General features: G+C 36.5%; 1 protein-coding gene across 1 annotated transcript; it reads right to left on the reverse strand.

Annotated features, from left to right (window-relative positions):
• Window positions 1-12,183: 12,183 nt before the first annotated feature.
• LOC149203893 (GDSL esterase/lipase At2g42990-like) lies at window positions 12,184-15,809 on the reverse strand. The gene is made up of 5 exons (XM_089402024.1): window positions 15,432-15,809; window positions 15,215-15,345; window positions 14,154-14,369; window positions 12,489-12,765; window positions 12,184-12,365 (listed from the first exon to the last, which is right to left on the reverse strand). The coding sequence occupies exons 1-5, from the start codon at window positions 15,703-15,705 to the stop codon at window positions 12,184-12,186; spliced, it is 1,080 nt and encodes a 359-aa protein (XP_089258150.1). The 5' UTR covers window positions 15,706-15,809.
• Between the last annotated feature and the right edge of the window lie 944 nt (window positions 15,810-16,753).

The following is a 16,753-nucleotide window of genomic DNA, read 5'->3' on the forward strand; positions in this document are numbered from 1 at the left end:
AACTTATATTTTTTTTTTGGTAAATGGTTAAAAATGACAGGAATATCATGCAACTCCGGTGGAGGGAAGTTAAGCCATGGATAAAAAAAAAACAATTGCAAACCGTAACCGCCCTTTCCCCCAACCGTGGAATGGTTTCCAGGAACGGGGGGGAAGAGGGAAAAGGGGGCTGTGCTGTAGATGACAGACAGTAGGAAAAGGTTATGGGACTTACCATGTCTGGTGAGGATTAGATGGTAAGGGCGCAGAGCGCATGCAACCAACAAAGATGGTAGTCTTTGAGCAAGCTAGGGGGGAGACTGGTCTCGAAAGAGAGTCTCAAGGTCGGGTGGATTGACTAGCTGCTGAAAGCAGTAGTGGCCTTAACCAGGAAACAAAAAGAGGAGGAGTACTTATAGAAGGCGACCCAGGTATGTGGTTCTAACTTGAATTAAAATAGAAAAAGATTATTTCTATAGATTGCAGTTCTGTTTACTTGTAGTGCAAAATGGAACCAGAGGGAAGAAAGCTCGGAGGACAATAGTTTCATCTTTTACTTATTTAAAATCCTTTCTGGATAATAGAGGCAGTAGGTAATATGGAAGAAAGTTAACCCAGAACCCCACAGTTAGCTAGTGCTGTATAAATAGTCCTCTTTTCTCAGTTTTACAACTAGAATATGCTGGTGATTAGGGGGTTGATGGTATTAGGTAAGGCTGTCAAAATGGTTTTTGCCATGAGGAGTTTTACCTCATGTAATAATCAGTGTCCAAGAAACAAAGTGTAAAAAGTAATTGAATACCCAAGAAAGACAGTAGGAAATGTGGACAATCACTCAGGGGTACGTTAATAAACCAAAGGAGAGAAAACAAACACTGTACCCGAATTATAGAAGAGGGTAGAGCCTTGAAATAAGACCAGTATCATTTCCTGTGGTTTGCAACTTCGGAATCTAGAATAGAAAGACAGGTCCACGAGAGGGGAAAACAGATTCTTGATACCAGTGTCTTTTCGTGGTGATTTACAAAACTGCGAGGTTAAAAAAGAAAAAAAATAGTTTGACTTTTAAATTTGCATTACAATATGCCAAATAACCTCCTTCTAAACAAACATCAAAGATTATATGTATTGCAAGAAAAGCTCGAGGAAAAATCATGTACTCAGTAGATAACCAGATAGGCCACGCAGGTAGGGTTTTGAATTGTTTATGAGTCTTGAAGCCCTGGAGAATAGGGAGTTTAGAAGCCGAAACCTGTAGGTCATAAACTACCTCGAGAGAGAGGAAACACCCCCCCGCGCTTGGTAATGAATCCCCTGGGAGCGAGCAACAGAGAGAGACAGTTTTCATGTAAGGTTTTAGGAAAATTGTGGAAAGCAATTTATATAGCCTCTGTGTAATAACCCCTGCAGAAAACACGCATACAGTAAGTATTAGCCTAGAACTCTAATGCAGATAAAGGGAAATTCTATATTAAAACTTTCAAATTATAGCTGATGAACAGACTCTGAAGAAGGCCGGAGCCACAACTCAAACTGGAAGGAATCGCAGCCATTTTCAACACAAATTTTCCTTAACTCAAAACTGTTACTGCTCATACCCATTTAAACAAGGAATCAAGATTTACTATAATATAGTTATTAATTCCGCGGACTATCAAATGTCCAAAATATCCATGAAAAGAAAGTAGATTATGAACAACAGAATAACCAGACAGTTGAAGTGAACTGTGACCACTATCTCGTGCTAGAATAACCATACAAATAGTAGAGCTACAACCAGTCCCAGATTTGGGGAAATCGTCCATTGACACATAACAAAAATAGTAAGAGAACTCTTTGGTTCGAGAGCAGAAGTGAGCTCGGAAAGATTTACCAATTGAGGCCACATCATGCCATAATTATTACAACTGGGTAAAAACCCTCAAAACCCTAACCTATTCTATAACGAAAAGCTGAATAAGAGGCAAAACATCATATAGCTGTGGAGAACCTCATACACGCCTCAGGCTTTTATACCCAACCAAGGTAAGCTCTTACCCGCGCTGTTCCAAGCCGGTCGAGCTAAGCCGAACCCAACAACCTGCGCAGTAAGCTCATTCCACAAGAGTGCTGATTAGATTACGTGATAGGACAAAAAATCTGCAGCTGCAAGAAATAAGGAAATCAAAGCAAAAGAATGGGGAGTGAGCCGGCAAACAAAAAAAAATATAGAATAGTATACCTGTAACAATCTGGACCTATGTCAGGCCATGAAGATGGCCTCGAGCAGGCATCATCCAAGGAAATTCCAGCAAATTCTAAGAGCAGAGCTGTGAAATGCAACGGCCACCTCAGAGCAGGTTTCGCTGGAGGGCTGCAAAGCCAAACGAGAACAGTCCCGTAGCAATTCATGCTTGAGGAAAACCCCGAGATAGACGCCACCATCGGATCGCTGGAGATAAGCAGCATCGTCGATCTAGGTGGGGTTCCCCAGTGGAGCAGGGAGGCCAGACGGTCCACCCAAGCCATGTACATGACAACGCAGATAGTATTAACAACAAACCTATCCGGCATGGCTTGCCACGTGACAGAGGGAGCGCGATATCAGATATATCAGATAAAAAATTAATTGCAACAGTATGGATCACTCAATTAACCAAACAATGGACATTTACCGAAAAGCCGCATGTATAAAGTCCTTAGTAGCTGTATGTTTGGTAGTTCTAGCGCTGCGTAAAATCAAATTTCAGGGTACGGGAGGCCAGCGCAATAAAACACATTAACTCCTTTGCATGCGGATATAGCTTTAATTTAATTAAAAAAAATCTAACGGTGGGGACATTACAATTGGTTTGAAATATAAAACTAAAACTCTTAATATTATGACTCAAAATAATAAATCCCACTAATTAATTCTAAACACAATCACGAAAAATCTCAATATTAGCACCATAAAATCATCTCCAATCATAATCAGGGTAATAACTAATTAGGCATTTGTTGTTTAGAGAGTTCCTTCCAAGAGATCTACTATGAACACATGATATAGGTAACAGAACAATATTGCTGACATGCTCTCCAAAAAAGGAGTAACAAGAACACCTGGGGTCATTCACTATGCAACATATAAGCAAGACAACAAGGTTGATACGGGCAATATTCATAATTCCTAATTTCTACTTTTCACTGGTTTTGTTTTTAGCCTTGGCAATATGAAAGACAATATGTTTTCATCAAAGATTAGTAATGGCTGCAATCTGTTTTTTTCTTAATTCGAAACATATGTTAATGTTAGAGTCAGGTAGAGCTGTAATTTCTTTTGATTTTGAAACCATATGCAAATGTAAGTGTAATTTCTTTTGATTTTGAAACAATAGATAAGTTGAAATATCTATTTTTTTAAGACTAAGATGAACAGAAAAGACAAAGAACTATATATATGTAGTCTCTTTTTAATATATACAAGACAGCGTATTTTTATTGTGATTTTTTTTTAACTAAGTAGCACATACAGATCCCTCGGCGGTGGCATTATCAAAGTCAGATCCCGCTGAAGCAAAGCATACACCCGTGACTAGGTCTTGGGAAGTCACCGCAGGGTCTAAATATTGTTGATGTACATGCACTTAGACTAGCTGTGTTGGTGTACATGCACCTAGATTAGCTCCAGTTAACTTATTGCTTGCATGTGGCACATGTACACATTAACATAACATAAAGCATACTTAGCTTTAGTTATTGCATGTACAACTAAGCTTAACTTAGTTGCTTTTATGTATTTATTCTAAAACTAATATTGTAGAATCAATTTTTATTCTTTTCTCAATTCTTGCTCGCTTCCTTCCTTCTCTTGCAAGCTTGTTTATTTTTTTGGAGATCTAGATCTGTGTATCTCAAAAATCTTACATGCTATTAGAGCACAGGGATTTGTAATCAGTGCACAAGTAATTTTATTTGCAGGTTCAGAAGATTGAAGCAACAACAAAGAATGGAGTCTAAATTGGAGTTTCCACAATCGACAATTCTCACTCCATATAATTATTTCGAATGGAAGCCAAAGATTCAACTTCATCTCAGAAGTAGAGGCTTATTTCGAATAACCATGGAAACGGAAGTTGAACCAACATCGGCAATGGAGAAAACAAGATATTTCAACCGCATGGACAAGGCCTTCGGCATCCTATGTTTATCTATTTGTCCAGAACTGCTATTTCATGTTGAATCATGTTCAACTCCAAATGAAGTATTGAAAATTTTGGAAGCATTGTTTGGAAAACAGGATGAAATGCAAGGTCACATTCTCGAAAATGAGTTAAACTCATTAGATCCGAGAAACTTTGAGAACATTCAAGATTTTTTCACAAGGTATAAAGCCTTGTTGGTTCAGCTAAAAGGATGCGGGATCGACAAATCCAAGCAAGAAAATCAGTTGATTCTTTACATTTTATCAAAACTTGGTCCAGAGTATGCAGTATTCATCTCTACATTCCACACAGTCAGATCTGCAACTAGTGCAACTTGGAAGATGCCCTCACTGGATTCTTTTATTCAGTCTTTGATGCATGAGCAAGATAAGCTCATCAAAATGGGCACACTTAAAAATTCCAAAGCGCATGCACTTACTGTGCATGCAAAAGGAAAGGCAAATTCCAAAGACCATCAGAAAGGAAAAGGGAAGAAGGATCCTGATCCAAGAAAGGGAGGACATCCCAAACCCCCTGATGGATCATCTGGCTCAAAGGAAAGGAAAGGAACGAAAGGGCAATCAATGTGAAATTATTGCCACTGTGGTTTTCATCCTGAATCTGCATGCATGAAGAAGACTATAGATCTTATGGCGCAAACACTCCAGCAACACAATCTTGGAGACCACATTCCTGAGAATGCTAAGAAGAAGTCTGGAGAAAAAGCACCAGATCCAAGAGGTAATGGGCATGCTTTGATTGCTCTTCATTCTGCACCACAAGAATGGATCATCGATTCAGGAGCTTCACATCATATGGCTTCTTCAAAGGAATCCTTTTCTTCTCTACATGCATACTCAGGTCCTCCCATTCTCATGGGGGATAATTCTGCAGTTGCAGCGAATGGACAAGGAAGAGTGCAATTCGAAGATGGAAGTTTTGAAAATGTCTTGCATATTCCAAGGCTTTCTGTGAATCTTCTCTCAGTGTATCAGATGACACACACAGGCAGTGGAAGGAAAGTGGAATTTACCCCAGATTCCGTGAGCATTTATGACATGCAAACCAATTTGAAGATTGCATCTGGCAAGGTAAATGATCAATCTCGTCTGTATACATTTTCTGATTTTGTTCCTCAATCAAATTCTATTTTTCTACTTACGCGTGCAAATGAAGAAAGTAGGATTTGGCACGAGAGATTTGGGCACTTGAATTTCAGATATATGCAACAGCTTAGTAAGCAAGGGATGGTCAAAGGATTGCCAACCATTGAATTTTCAGATGGTGTTTGTAATGGATGTGCTCTTGGAAAGCATCCACAAGAAAAATTCGAGAAGGGGCATGCATGGAGAGCCTCTTCACCTTTGGAACTTGTACACAGTGATCTCATGGGTCCATTTCCGGTGCTTTCAATGAGCAAAGCAAGATATGTGTTGTCATTTATAGATGATTACACGAGATTCACTTGGGTTTACTTCTTGAAACTCAAGTCTGAAGTTTTTCAACATCTAAAGATTTTCAAAGCGCATGCAGAAAATCAGTCTGGAAAACGCATCAAAATACTCCGCACAGATAATGGGACGGAATATGTCAACAAAGATATCAAGAATATTTGTGATGAAGCAGACATACAGTTGCAGCATACAGTTCCTTACACTCCACAGCAAAATGGCGTGGCTGAAAGGAAAAATCGATCTTTGACAGAGATGGCTAATTGCATGTTGCATGCAAGATCTCTTCCATCGAAATTGTGGGCTGAAGCTATTAATTGTGCCTCATACATCCAGAACAGACCTCCTCATAAATCTGTTACTGGAAAAACACCTTTTGAGGCTTGGACTAGCATGCAACCTGAAGTTAGTCATTTCCGCATTTTTGGATCTCGAGCATGGGCCCGCATTCCTCCAGAGAAGAGAAAGGCTTTGGAGCCTCAAAGCAAAGCATGCATGTTTGTTGGATATTCTGATGAAGCCAAAGGGTACAGATTGCTTGATATCCACACTGAAGAGCTCTTTATTGAAAGGAGTGTAAAGTTTGACGAAGATATTTCGCATGCACCAGTAGATGAACTTGTTACCAAATTTTCATCACCACTCATTGATGAGTATGCAGATGAAACTTCAGACCAGCATTCTGATGAAGATGAGTCTTTTCCTGTGACCCCTGTTAGACCACCAGTTGTTGAACATCGAGATCATACTTCTGCATGTAGTTCGGAAGATTCTCGACCACCTTCAACACAAAAATGGCGCAGCATGAGTGATATCCTTGATGATCCTGCCTCTATCACTCTGTTTGAGGAAGATCCGCAAGCACTCTTAGCTATGGAGCCATCCATGCCCATGCATGCTTATATGATGCATGGATCTGATCCACAAACTTATGCAGAAGCAAATGGGCATCCTGAATGGGAAGCCGCCATGGATGAGGAATATAACCCTCTCATTGAGAACCAGACTTGGGATTTGGTTCCGCTACCTTCAAATCGCAAACTTGTGAGATGCAAGTGGGTTTACCGGACCAAGAAAGCATCAAATGGCCAAGTTAGTCGATATAAGGCACGATTGGTAGCAAAAGGTTTTCAGCAAGTACATGGTGTTGACTATGATGAGACTTTTGCTCCAGTGGCAAAAATGGATTCCATTCGGCTAGCTCTCTCCATTGCAGCAGCAAGAGGATGGGAGGTGCATCATATGGATGTGAAGAATGCCTTTCTTCATGGTGACCTCGAGGAGGAAATCTACACGGAGCAGCCACCGAGATACATGTAGAATTCATCTCTGGTATGCAAACTAAAGAAGTCTCTCTATGGCCTCAAGCAGGCACCTAGAGCATGGTATGCAAAGATGGATTCTTATTTGTTATCTCAAAATTTTGTACGCTACAAATCTGATTCCAATGTTTATTTTCTGAAGAAAATTGACTCCTTGTTGATCATAGTACTCTACGTAGATGATCTTTTGATAACGGGTAGTTCAGCTTCTGTCATTACTAACATCAAAACTGCATTGCATAAGCGGTTTTCTATGACAGACATGGGCTTGCTAAATTTCTTCCTTGGACTAGAGATCCATCAGCGTGATTCTGGCATTACCATTTCTCAACCAAAATATGCCAGAGATCTTTTGGCACGATTTCACATGAGTGACTGCAAGCCAGCAGCCACACCTTTCTTATCAGGGATAAAGCTTGAGAATGGCAAAGACACACCATTGGTTGATTGCACATTGTATCGCCAGCTTGTGGGAAGTCTTCTTTATCTCACTCACTCCCGTCCTGATCTCTCCTATGCTGTCGGAGCAGTTTCCAGATACATGCAGGAGTCACATGAGTTATATTGGAATGCTGCAAAGCGCATCCTTCGATATGTCCAGGGGACAATCACCTATGGGATTCATTATGCAGCCAATTGTTCTTTGAATCTCATCGGGTTCACAGATTCAGACTGGGCTGGCGACACCATTGATCGCAAGTCTACTTCCGGTTATGTACTTAGTTTGGGATCCGGCCCAATTTGTTGGTCAAGTAAGAAGCAGGCTGCCATTGCTTTATCATCAGCAGAGGCCGAGTATAGAGGAGTAGTCAATGCCACTATTCAGGCAATTTGGCTACAACATTTCCTATCTGAGCTTGGGATTAGTGTCCATCATCCAACTGTCATCTGGTGCGATAATCAAAGTACGCTAAAATTTTGTAGAGATCCAGTGCAGCGACAGCGTACCAAACACATCGAGATCCACATGCACTTCATTAGAGAACTCATTCATGATGGGATCATCGATCTTCAGTACTGTCCTAGTTCCGAGCAGATTGCTGACATCTTCACCAAGACTTTCACTGAGCAGAAGTTTCGATTCCTGCGAGATCATCTCGGGGTGAAGGACACGACTGCCTAGCAGTTGTCTTTTCTCTACTTTTGCATTATATTTTGAGGGGGGTTTTCTTCCCACTGGGTTTTCCCTCTTTCCTCCTTTTTATGCATTGTATATGGGTACCTAAAATGGCCGTGTTGCCGGGACTCATTCATTTTGCATCACACTCACCTAAGTTATGCTTAAGGGGGGGTGTTGGTGTACATGCACTTAGACTAGCTGTGTTGGTGTACATGCACCTAGATTGGCTCCAGTTAACTTATTGCTTGCATGTGGCACATGTACACATTAACATAAGATAAAGCACACTTAGCTTTAGTTAGATTTAGTTATTGCATGTACAACTAAGCTTAACTTAGTTTCTTTTATGTATTTATTCTAAAACTACTATTGTAGAATCAATTTTTATTCTTTTCTCTAGCTTCCTTCCTTCTCTTGCAAGCTTGTTTATTGTTTTGCAGATCTAGATCTGTGTATCTCAAAAATCTTACAAATATGCTGGCAATGTCTCCTTCAGTCCCAATGCTGCAGCTGTACAAGTACTAGCAACATCAATTTAATGGCGATTCAAAGAACTTTACAGTAGGTTTTCTGTTTTGAGAATTCTATGGAGATACTTACAGAGAAAATCCGTTGCTAATTTACCATTAGAAAACCTTTCGGTGGGTTTATGGTCGATAAAATCCCGCCCGTAGGGAACATGGTCGCCCTTTGGTTACAATATAGTCGTTGTTGCCTGCATCCACCGTCGAGTCCCCAAACACAAACAGAGCGGACACCTTTGGCGGGCTCGATATTTCGGACGCTCCTTCATAGAAAATGAAGAATACGAGAACTATCAAGCAGGGGATGAACAGGTTGAACGATTTAGCAAGCAACGCCAACGCCATTATACTGTTATAGAGTAGCAACGGCGTTAGACATGGAAGGATTCAAATTCCAAATGGCATTTGTAGGTAGCCAAATGGTAAATAACAGTGCCAGTCTGGAGAAACCTGTACACCCCAGCGGTGGTTAGAGTGTCGCAAAGTCGCGCAATGTCGTGTGCGCCGGCGCGATCCAGCGGTGCTGAGAGAATTAGAGTTGCCCCTGAGTCGCAAATGTTGGGCATCCTGAAGTGATTGCTGATTTCTTGGATCCCATGGACATGGGAGAGATTAATTATTTGGTATAGCTTTCTCATCCCGAATATTTTAGAAATCTGATTCTGAATATTCTAAGAATCCACAATAAATTTAAACTCAACAAAATGTTATGTACACCCTAAGCTAAGAAAATTGATTTCTATCTAACCTACTCCAGACCTAAGCTTTCTTGATTTCTATGTAACCTACTCTAGAAGTAAGCTCTCCCTTGGAAGTTGAGGTAGCCCTCATCTGATTGGAAATTAAAATAACTAGGCTTGAGATTTTAAGTAGTGTAATTATTAGATGTTTAAGAGTTTTTCTTAGAATTTGGTAGAAAAAATTAATTAAATGGTTTTTTAAATTATATAAATAAATTGAATTTAGTATTCTGAAAAGTCAAAAAAATTGCGAACATAATTCAAACTCCTTAACAAATTCAAATAAATTCTCAACAAATTAAACCAAAAAATAAACGCAAAAAAACGTTAAATTCTAAACCAATTAAACCAAAAAATAAACGCAAAAAAACTCCAAAACTTGTAACAGTCCATCCTTTACGTAACCCAATGGGAGGAATTTGTGACCCACGTTGTTTTATGTCTGTACTACAATGTCCTAAAATAATGATCTCTCATTGACTTTATAGCTATTCTGTGTCTGTATCTTTCTGTAGCAGAGAGTAAAGCCTAGGAAATAAGATCGATACAACCTAGAAAAATCTCGATGCTTCATTAAATAGATTTCACTGCGCGGAAGAAGGTGCATGCCAGATCTTCCTTAGGAGGCGGCTCGGGACCTGCTGACCTATCAAATTTGAAGTCTTTGCGTATTTTTATGTATCCCACATTAAGGATGGGTTCAAATTTTCATATCGGCCACGTATATCGCACTTCCAACCTAACAACCGGCTGAAAACCAATTTAAGTAAATCTCCTAAAATGCAAAATATATCTAAACATTATGTATAGAAATCTCTACACATTGTTTTGTTGGACTACACCAATAAATTTGGTAAGGACTTTGGCATATCTCATCAAGTTACCAAAGACTTTGGGATATCTCATCAAGTTTGACAACATTAAGTTTGACAATATTGCTTTATATTTTATTAAATTAGAAAGAATTCTGAAATACTGAAGTTATCCTAAGGTAAATTTTGATTTAAAGCGATTTGTCTTTTACAAATCTTTAAGTAAATATTGAAAAATAATTTATTTAAAAGTAAATTATAAATTAAGAGGAAATGTGAAAAGTTCCAAAACACCTAAATCAATATTACTAATAATTAAATTAAAAAGTTGTTTGGAAAATAACACTTAAACTTAAACTCTCTCACAAGGAGTGATGAATCGACTTATATGTAATAACTTATTAAAAAGTTGTTTGGAAAATAACACTTAAAATCTCTCACACGGAGTGATAAATCAATATTACTAATAATTAAATTAAAAAGTTGTTTGGAAAATAACACTTAAACTTAAACTCTCTCACAAGGAGTGATGAATCGACTTATATGTAATAACTTATTAAAAAGTTGTTTGGAAAATAACACTTAAACTTAAACTCTCTCACACGGAGTGATGAATTGACTTATATGTAATAAGTATCATGATTGTAATACTTGGAATCAATGGCCACTTGCTTTCCAAACATTTTTTCCTAGGGATACATACAATTTGTTAAATCTTTTTGAGAGGTGGGCATTTACAAGTTTTGGGTGGTTGTACTTTTCGACTTGTAAGTTCATGATCATTGTTAATTATTATTCGGAAGGTCTCCTCGCGAGGATGGTAGAGCAAAACGTCGTGCCTTTCTTTAGATAGGACCCTGTCGTAGTAAACAATACTGTCAATCTTTTGAGCATCCAAATATGCTGGCATTAGGTAGCCATGTTGGTAGTTCTCATCACTTCTATGTACTGCTTGGTTAGCCCAACTATGGGTATCTATTAGTTCTCTCAGGCTTGGAGAATTTGTGTTGCTTTGCACTTGTCGTTGGGTTCTCTTCCTTTGCTAGAATTTACATCTCTTGGAGAGCCAAAATTCTTATTGCTCAGTTAATTCTCAACAATTTCATTGTGAAGTAGGGCATTGGAAATATTTATAGCAAAGTTCCACAAGCTTAATCGGGATAAAGAGCTAGGAAGTAAGAAAAAGTACAATATTGAAGTCTTTAATCCCACTCATAGTCATCAATCAAAAGCATACATAGAGACCAATATCTCTTGGAGAGCCAAAATTCTTATTGCTCGATTAAAGAGTAATTCTCATCAACTCCGTTGTGAAAGAGGGCTTTGGAAAAGGCCAAAAGAACAGAAAAACATTTCATTTTAAAATGTGAGGCCTTCAAAGACAAGAGGGAAAGTTATGCAAATATGTTGGCAGCTCTTGGGATTCTATTTAACGAAGGGTTTGTCGAGAACCTAGAAGCATTTATTTTGAAGCTTCACAAAAAAAACAATATGTCCCATAGGCTATGTTTAGCCTCTTAAACGTTAAAATAATTTATTTCATTATTTCTTTCTATAATAAATTATAAATTAATTGTTTTATCTTTATTTTATTTTATTTTATTTTATTGTTTGATTTTATTTTACTTTTATATAATTTAAATGATTCAAAATGTTTCCATAAAAAGTAAAACAAAAATAGAGAGGGACTTTGACGCAATTAGTAAATCTATTTATTTAACCTTATAGAACTTGGATGGGTTCAAAACGCAGTAACGCATCAAAATTCAAATTACTTTTGAACTTTGGATCAGATTCAATCTCATCCATTTTTTTTTATCTTTAAATAAAATATGTTGGTTATGATTTTAGCCTATTCCATCTGCCAGAATTATCCTTAGTCAATATAGCTCAATTATCACATAGGATTCAACATAATTGCGATTTATTTAACGCACGCAACTTAAACTAAACCCTAAATCCAATGTGTTGGTGCCTTGGTTGCACATAGAGATGCGTGGTTAATTAAATACAATGATGGAAGACATTATAAAGCAATTCAGATACATATCAATTTCTCAGTTTCATGGCAATTAAGCCAGGCCTGGGATGAGTACAAGTTGAGTAAGGATCTCATAAAATTTTTGTGTTGGATGACTAGCGTCCCAGAATACATATTTGGACGCATCAGGACATGTCAAACTCCACTGGTTACAGAGAGGACCGAGCTCTATCAATCCCGTCCCACAACATCCTCTTGCAGTTATGTCAAGTCCTGTCACAGAACCAGCACTACATATGTTAAGACTACACAGTGTAAACAGCAGGCGTATAAAAAATTATTGCAGATTTGTTTTTCATGGCAATAGGGAAAGGGATGTGGGAAACGAAAGTATACCGTAATTTTTAGGGTTGTGTATGATATCTAAAGACACGCTGTACATATCCAGATAAATGAGTTTGAGGTCTGAACGAAGACTTTGCAAGGCTGCCAACTTTGATTTTAATTTTGTGTTGAAATCAATCGCCACCTGGTTCTCATCTTCTGAGCATCCGTGTTCATCCACCGTTTTGCTTGGGGATTGCTTCAAAGCTAAAGTTCTCACTAATGGTGCGCAACCCATTGGAGGGAGTGCCATGAACGCAATCCTGCGTGCACCCTCGCTGTGTAGCTCCTGTTTTGTCATAAATAGTATCAAATTTGGTTTATCAGGTTTACTTGGTTCATTAGTTAGCCAATACCACAGTATATTCAATGATTGGGAAGCTTTAAAATCCAATGAGAGAGTGAAATGATAATATGAAAAAAAGTTTTTTTAATATATTTATAGGGAGAAAGTTTGTTAAATGTATTTTAATTTGATTAGAGATATAAGAGTTACAGACCCAAAATCTCAATTCTATTTAAATACCGTGTGCAGCGCAATAAATTGAAAAATTACTAAAAGTAAATATGGAAAATATTTTTCAAGATAATAATAATAGTTAGATAAAAATAAGTAATATTTTAAACTAATAATATAATTAAAATGTAAGTTTTATTATGACACTCAATTTAAGATGAGTTTAGTTAGTAATGTTACCCACGATCAAATTTTATTTTGGCTGGTTGTGCTCTATGCCACGGGAGAAGATATGCTAAAAAATCTAGTCATGATAGGGTTGGTGTGGTGATCTTTGGGTGACTTTGAGAGATTAGATGTCTCTAGTCACGGTTCTCAAGCCAAAAGTCAAATCTAAAAAATCACAAACAACTTAACAAACAAAATCACTTAATATAATTAAAATAAATATAAAAAATATGATTTAAAAACTTAATATTCTATTATTATAATTTTTTTGAAAATAATATTTTAAAAATTAGATACACACCAGTAAATTAGTCATTGGGTCAGCCTATTATATGTTATGCGCAGTGGTACATATACTAATAATTTACTCTAATTTTGTTTTAAAGTGAATAAAAGTTAAATGGTAAATTAAATTTAAATTTTTAAAATATTTTATATAATTAATTAAATTAATATTAATAAATAATAAGTAAAATACTATAATAAATTTATTATTAAAATTAATATTTAATTTAGTATATATATATATATATAATTTGCATATTAAATTTTCAAAGCTATATTGAATGTTTTTATGTGGAAAAAACATTAATGGCTTAGTAATTATGATAATTTTAATAATTTAATAAGTTATTAGCATTCTAGAAAAGTAAAAATAAAAATACTTTAAAAATTTTAAATTTTATTTTTATATTTAAAAAACATCAAGGAGAAAAACAGTCAATAATATAGTCTTGAATATTATAACATATATTTTAAGACTGAATTTTAATTTATTATTAAAAGAAATAAATAAATTCAATTTTTAATTAATGTTTATTATTAAATTATTTTTAAAAAATATAAACAATACGAATTAAACTAATACTAATATTGTTTGACAAAATTTCAAAATCAAAACTGGACTTCGGAAAATTCTTATTAAATTCGAGAAACAATTTGAACAAAATAAAATTGATGAAGAGAAAAGGTAGACCCATCCATGTACCTACCTGAATGAAATTGTCGAGTACTTGCAGCAGAAAATCCTGGTAACTGTCCAAGCTCATAAGTGGCCTTCGATTTGGCAAAAAGTCGTTAACGCCTGTGCCACACACAAACAACGCGTTGGTTATGATGGCTGACGCGTTTTCATGTCCAGCCACTTTTTCCAATGCCGTTTTGTAACTCTTAAAGTACTGCACCTGCTTCCATAAAGGCAACGCAGCCTGCAAAATAACATTGTTCAATAAAAAATGATTAGGATCGCTAATACACATCTAAGTGATCAAGGTTTTAATGAAAACTTAGAAGTTTAAAAAGGTAAAAATTATTTTTGAATTGAGTTTTTTTGTGATTAATTATTTAGAATTTTATTTTGTGGATGTTAGAATTATGTGCGTGGTTTAATATTATTATAATGAGATTTTTAAGGTAGAAATTTAGAATTAATTAGTGTGGTTTATTATTATTTTGTTGTGATGATGATTTAAACTGATTGGTTTGAAACATATAATTAAAACTTTTAATATTATGAATCAAAATAATAAATTGCACTAAATAGTTCTAAACATAATCACTAAAAATTTCAATATTAGCCCAAAAAAATTCATCTCCAATCATAATCAAGGTAATAACTAATTAGGCATCTGCTGTTTAGAGAGTTCCTTCCAACACATCAACACATATAAGCAAGACAACAAGGTTGATACGGGCAATATTCATATTTCCTATTTCTACTTTTTACTGGTTTTTGTTTTTAGCTTTGGCAATATGAAAGACAATATGTTTTCATCAAAGATTAGTAATGGCTGCAATCTGTTTTTTTTTTAATTCTAATCATATGTTAATGTTAGAGTCAGGTAGAGCTGTAATTTCTTTTGATTTTGAAACCATATGCAAATGTAAGTGTAATTTCTTTTGATTTTGAAACCATAGATAAGTTGAAATATCTATTTTTTTAAAGACTAAGATGAACAGAAAAGACAAAGAACTATATATATGTAGTCTCTTTTAAATATATACAAGAAAGCGTATTTTCCTTGTGATTTTTCTTTAACTAATTAGCACATACAGATCCCTCGGCGGTCGCATTATCAAAGCCAGATCCCGCTGAAGCAAAGCATACACCCGAGACTAGGTCTTGGGAAGTCAGCGCAGGGTCTAAATATGCTGGCAATGTCTCCTTCAGTCCCAATGCTGCAGCTGTACAAGCACTAGCAACATCAATTTCATGGCAATTCATAGAACTTCGCATTAGGGTTTTTTTAGAATTTTGTGTAGAGACTTACAGAGAAAATCCGTTGCTAATTTGCCATTAGAAAACCTTCCGGTGGGTTTATGGTCGATAAAATCCCGCCCGTAGGGAACATGGTCGCCCTTTGTTGGGGTTACAATATAGTCGTTGTTGCCTGCATCCACCGTCGAGTCCCCAAACACAAACAGAGCGGACACCTTTGGCGGGCTTGATATTTCGGACGCTCCGCCATAGAAAATGAAGAATACGAGAACTATCAAGCAGGGGATGAACAGGTTGAAGGATTTAGCAAGCAACGCCAACGCCATTATACTGTTATAGAGTAGCAACGGCGTTAGACATGGAAGGATTCAAATTCCAAATGGCATTTATAGGTAGCCGAATGGTAAATAGCAGTGCCAGTCTGGAGAAACCTGTACACCCCAGCGGTGATTAGAGTGTCGCAAAGTCGCGCGATGTCGTGCGCGTCGGCGCGATCTAGCGGTGCTGAGAGAATTAGAGTGGCCGCTGAGTCGCAAATGTTGAGCATCCTTAAGTGATTGCTGATTTCTTGGATTCCATGGAGATGGGAGAGATTAATTATTTGGTATAGCTTTCTCATCCCGAATATTTTAGAAATCTGATTCTGAATATTCTAAGAATCCACAATAAATTTAAACTCAACAAAATGTTATGTACACCCTAAGCTTATGTTTTTTCTCTCTGAAAAAAAAAATGTACACCCTAAGTTAAGAAAATTGATTTCTATCTAACCTACTCCAGGCCTAGGCTTTCTTGATTTCTATCTAACCTACTCTAGACGTAAGCTCTCCCTTGGAAGTTGATGTAGCGCTCATCTGATTGGAAATTAAAATAACTAGCATTTCGATTTTAAGTAGAGTAGTGTAATTATTAGATGTTTAAGAGTTTTTCTTACAATTTGGTAAAAAAAATTAATTAAATGGTTTTTTAAATTATATAAATAAATTGAATTTAGTATTCTGAAAAAGTCAAAAAATTGCGAACATAATTCAAACTCCTTAACAAATTCAAATAAATTCTAAACAAATTAAACCAAAAAATAACGGAAAAAAACGCTAAATTCTAAACCAATTAAACCAAAAAATAAACGCAAAAAAACTCCAAAACTTGTAACAGTCCATCCTTTACGTAACCCAATGGGAGGAATTTGTGACCCACGTTGTTTTATGTCTGTACTACAATGTCGTAAAATAATGATCTCTCATTGACTTTATAGCTATTCCGTGTCTCTATCCTTCAGTAGTAGAGAGTAAAGCCTAGGAAATAGGATCGAGTAAAGCCTAGGAAATAGGATCGATACAACCTAGAAAAATCTCGATGCTTCATTAAATAGAT

The sequence above is a fragment of the Pinus tabuliformis genome, chromosome 2_1, assembly GCF_031772625.1.
Source record: "Pinus tabuliformis cultivar Carrire ecotype Pingquan chromosome 2_1, CPIR1, whole genome shotgun sequence".
Lineage (NCBI taxonomy): Eukaryota > Viridiplantae > Streptophyta > Pinopsida > Pinales > Pinaceae > Pinus > Pinus tabuliformis.

Coding starts and splice junctions, on each gene's coding strand:
- LOC149203893 (XM_089402024.1), bottom strand. CDS start 15,705: ATGGCGTTGGCGTTGCTTGCTAAATCCTTCAACCTGTTCATCCCCTGC. Junction 15,346..15,431: donor ATTAGCAACGGATTTTCTCT/GTAAGTCTCTAC, acceptor GTGCTTGTACAG/CTGCAGCATTGGGACTGAAG. Junction 12,766..14,153: donor TACTCGACAATTTCATTCAG/GTAGGTACATGG, acceptor ATGACAAAACAG/GAGCTACACAGCGAGGGTGC.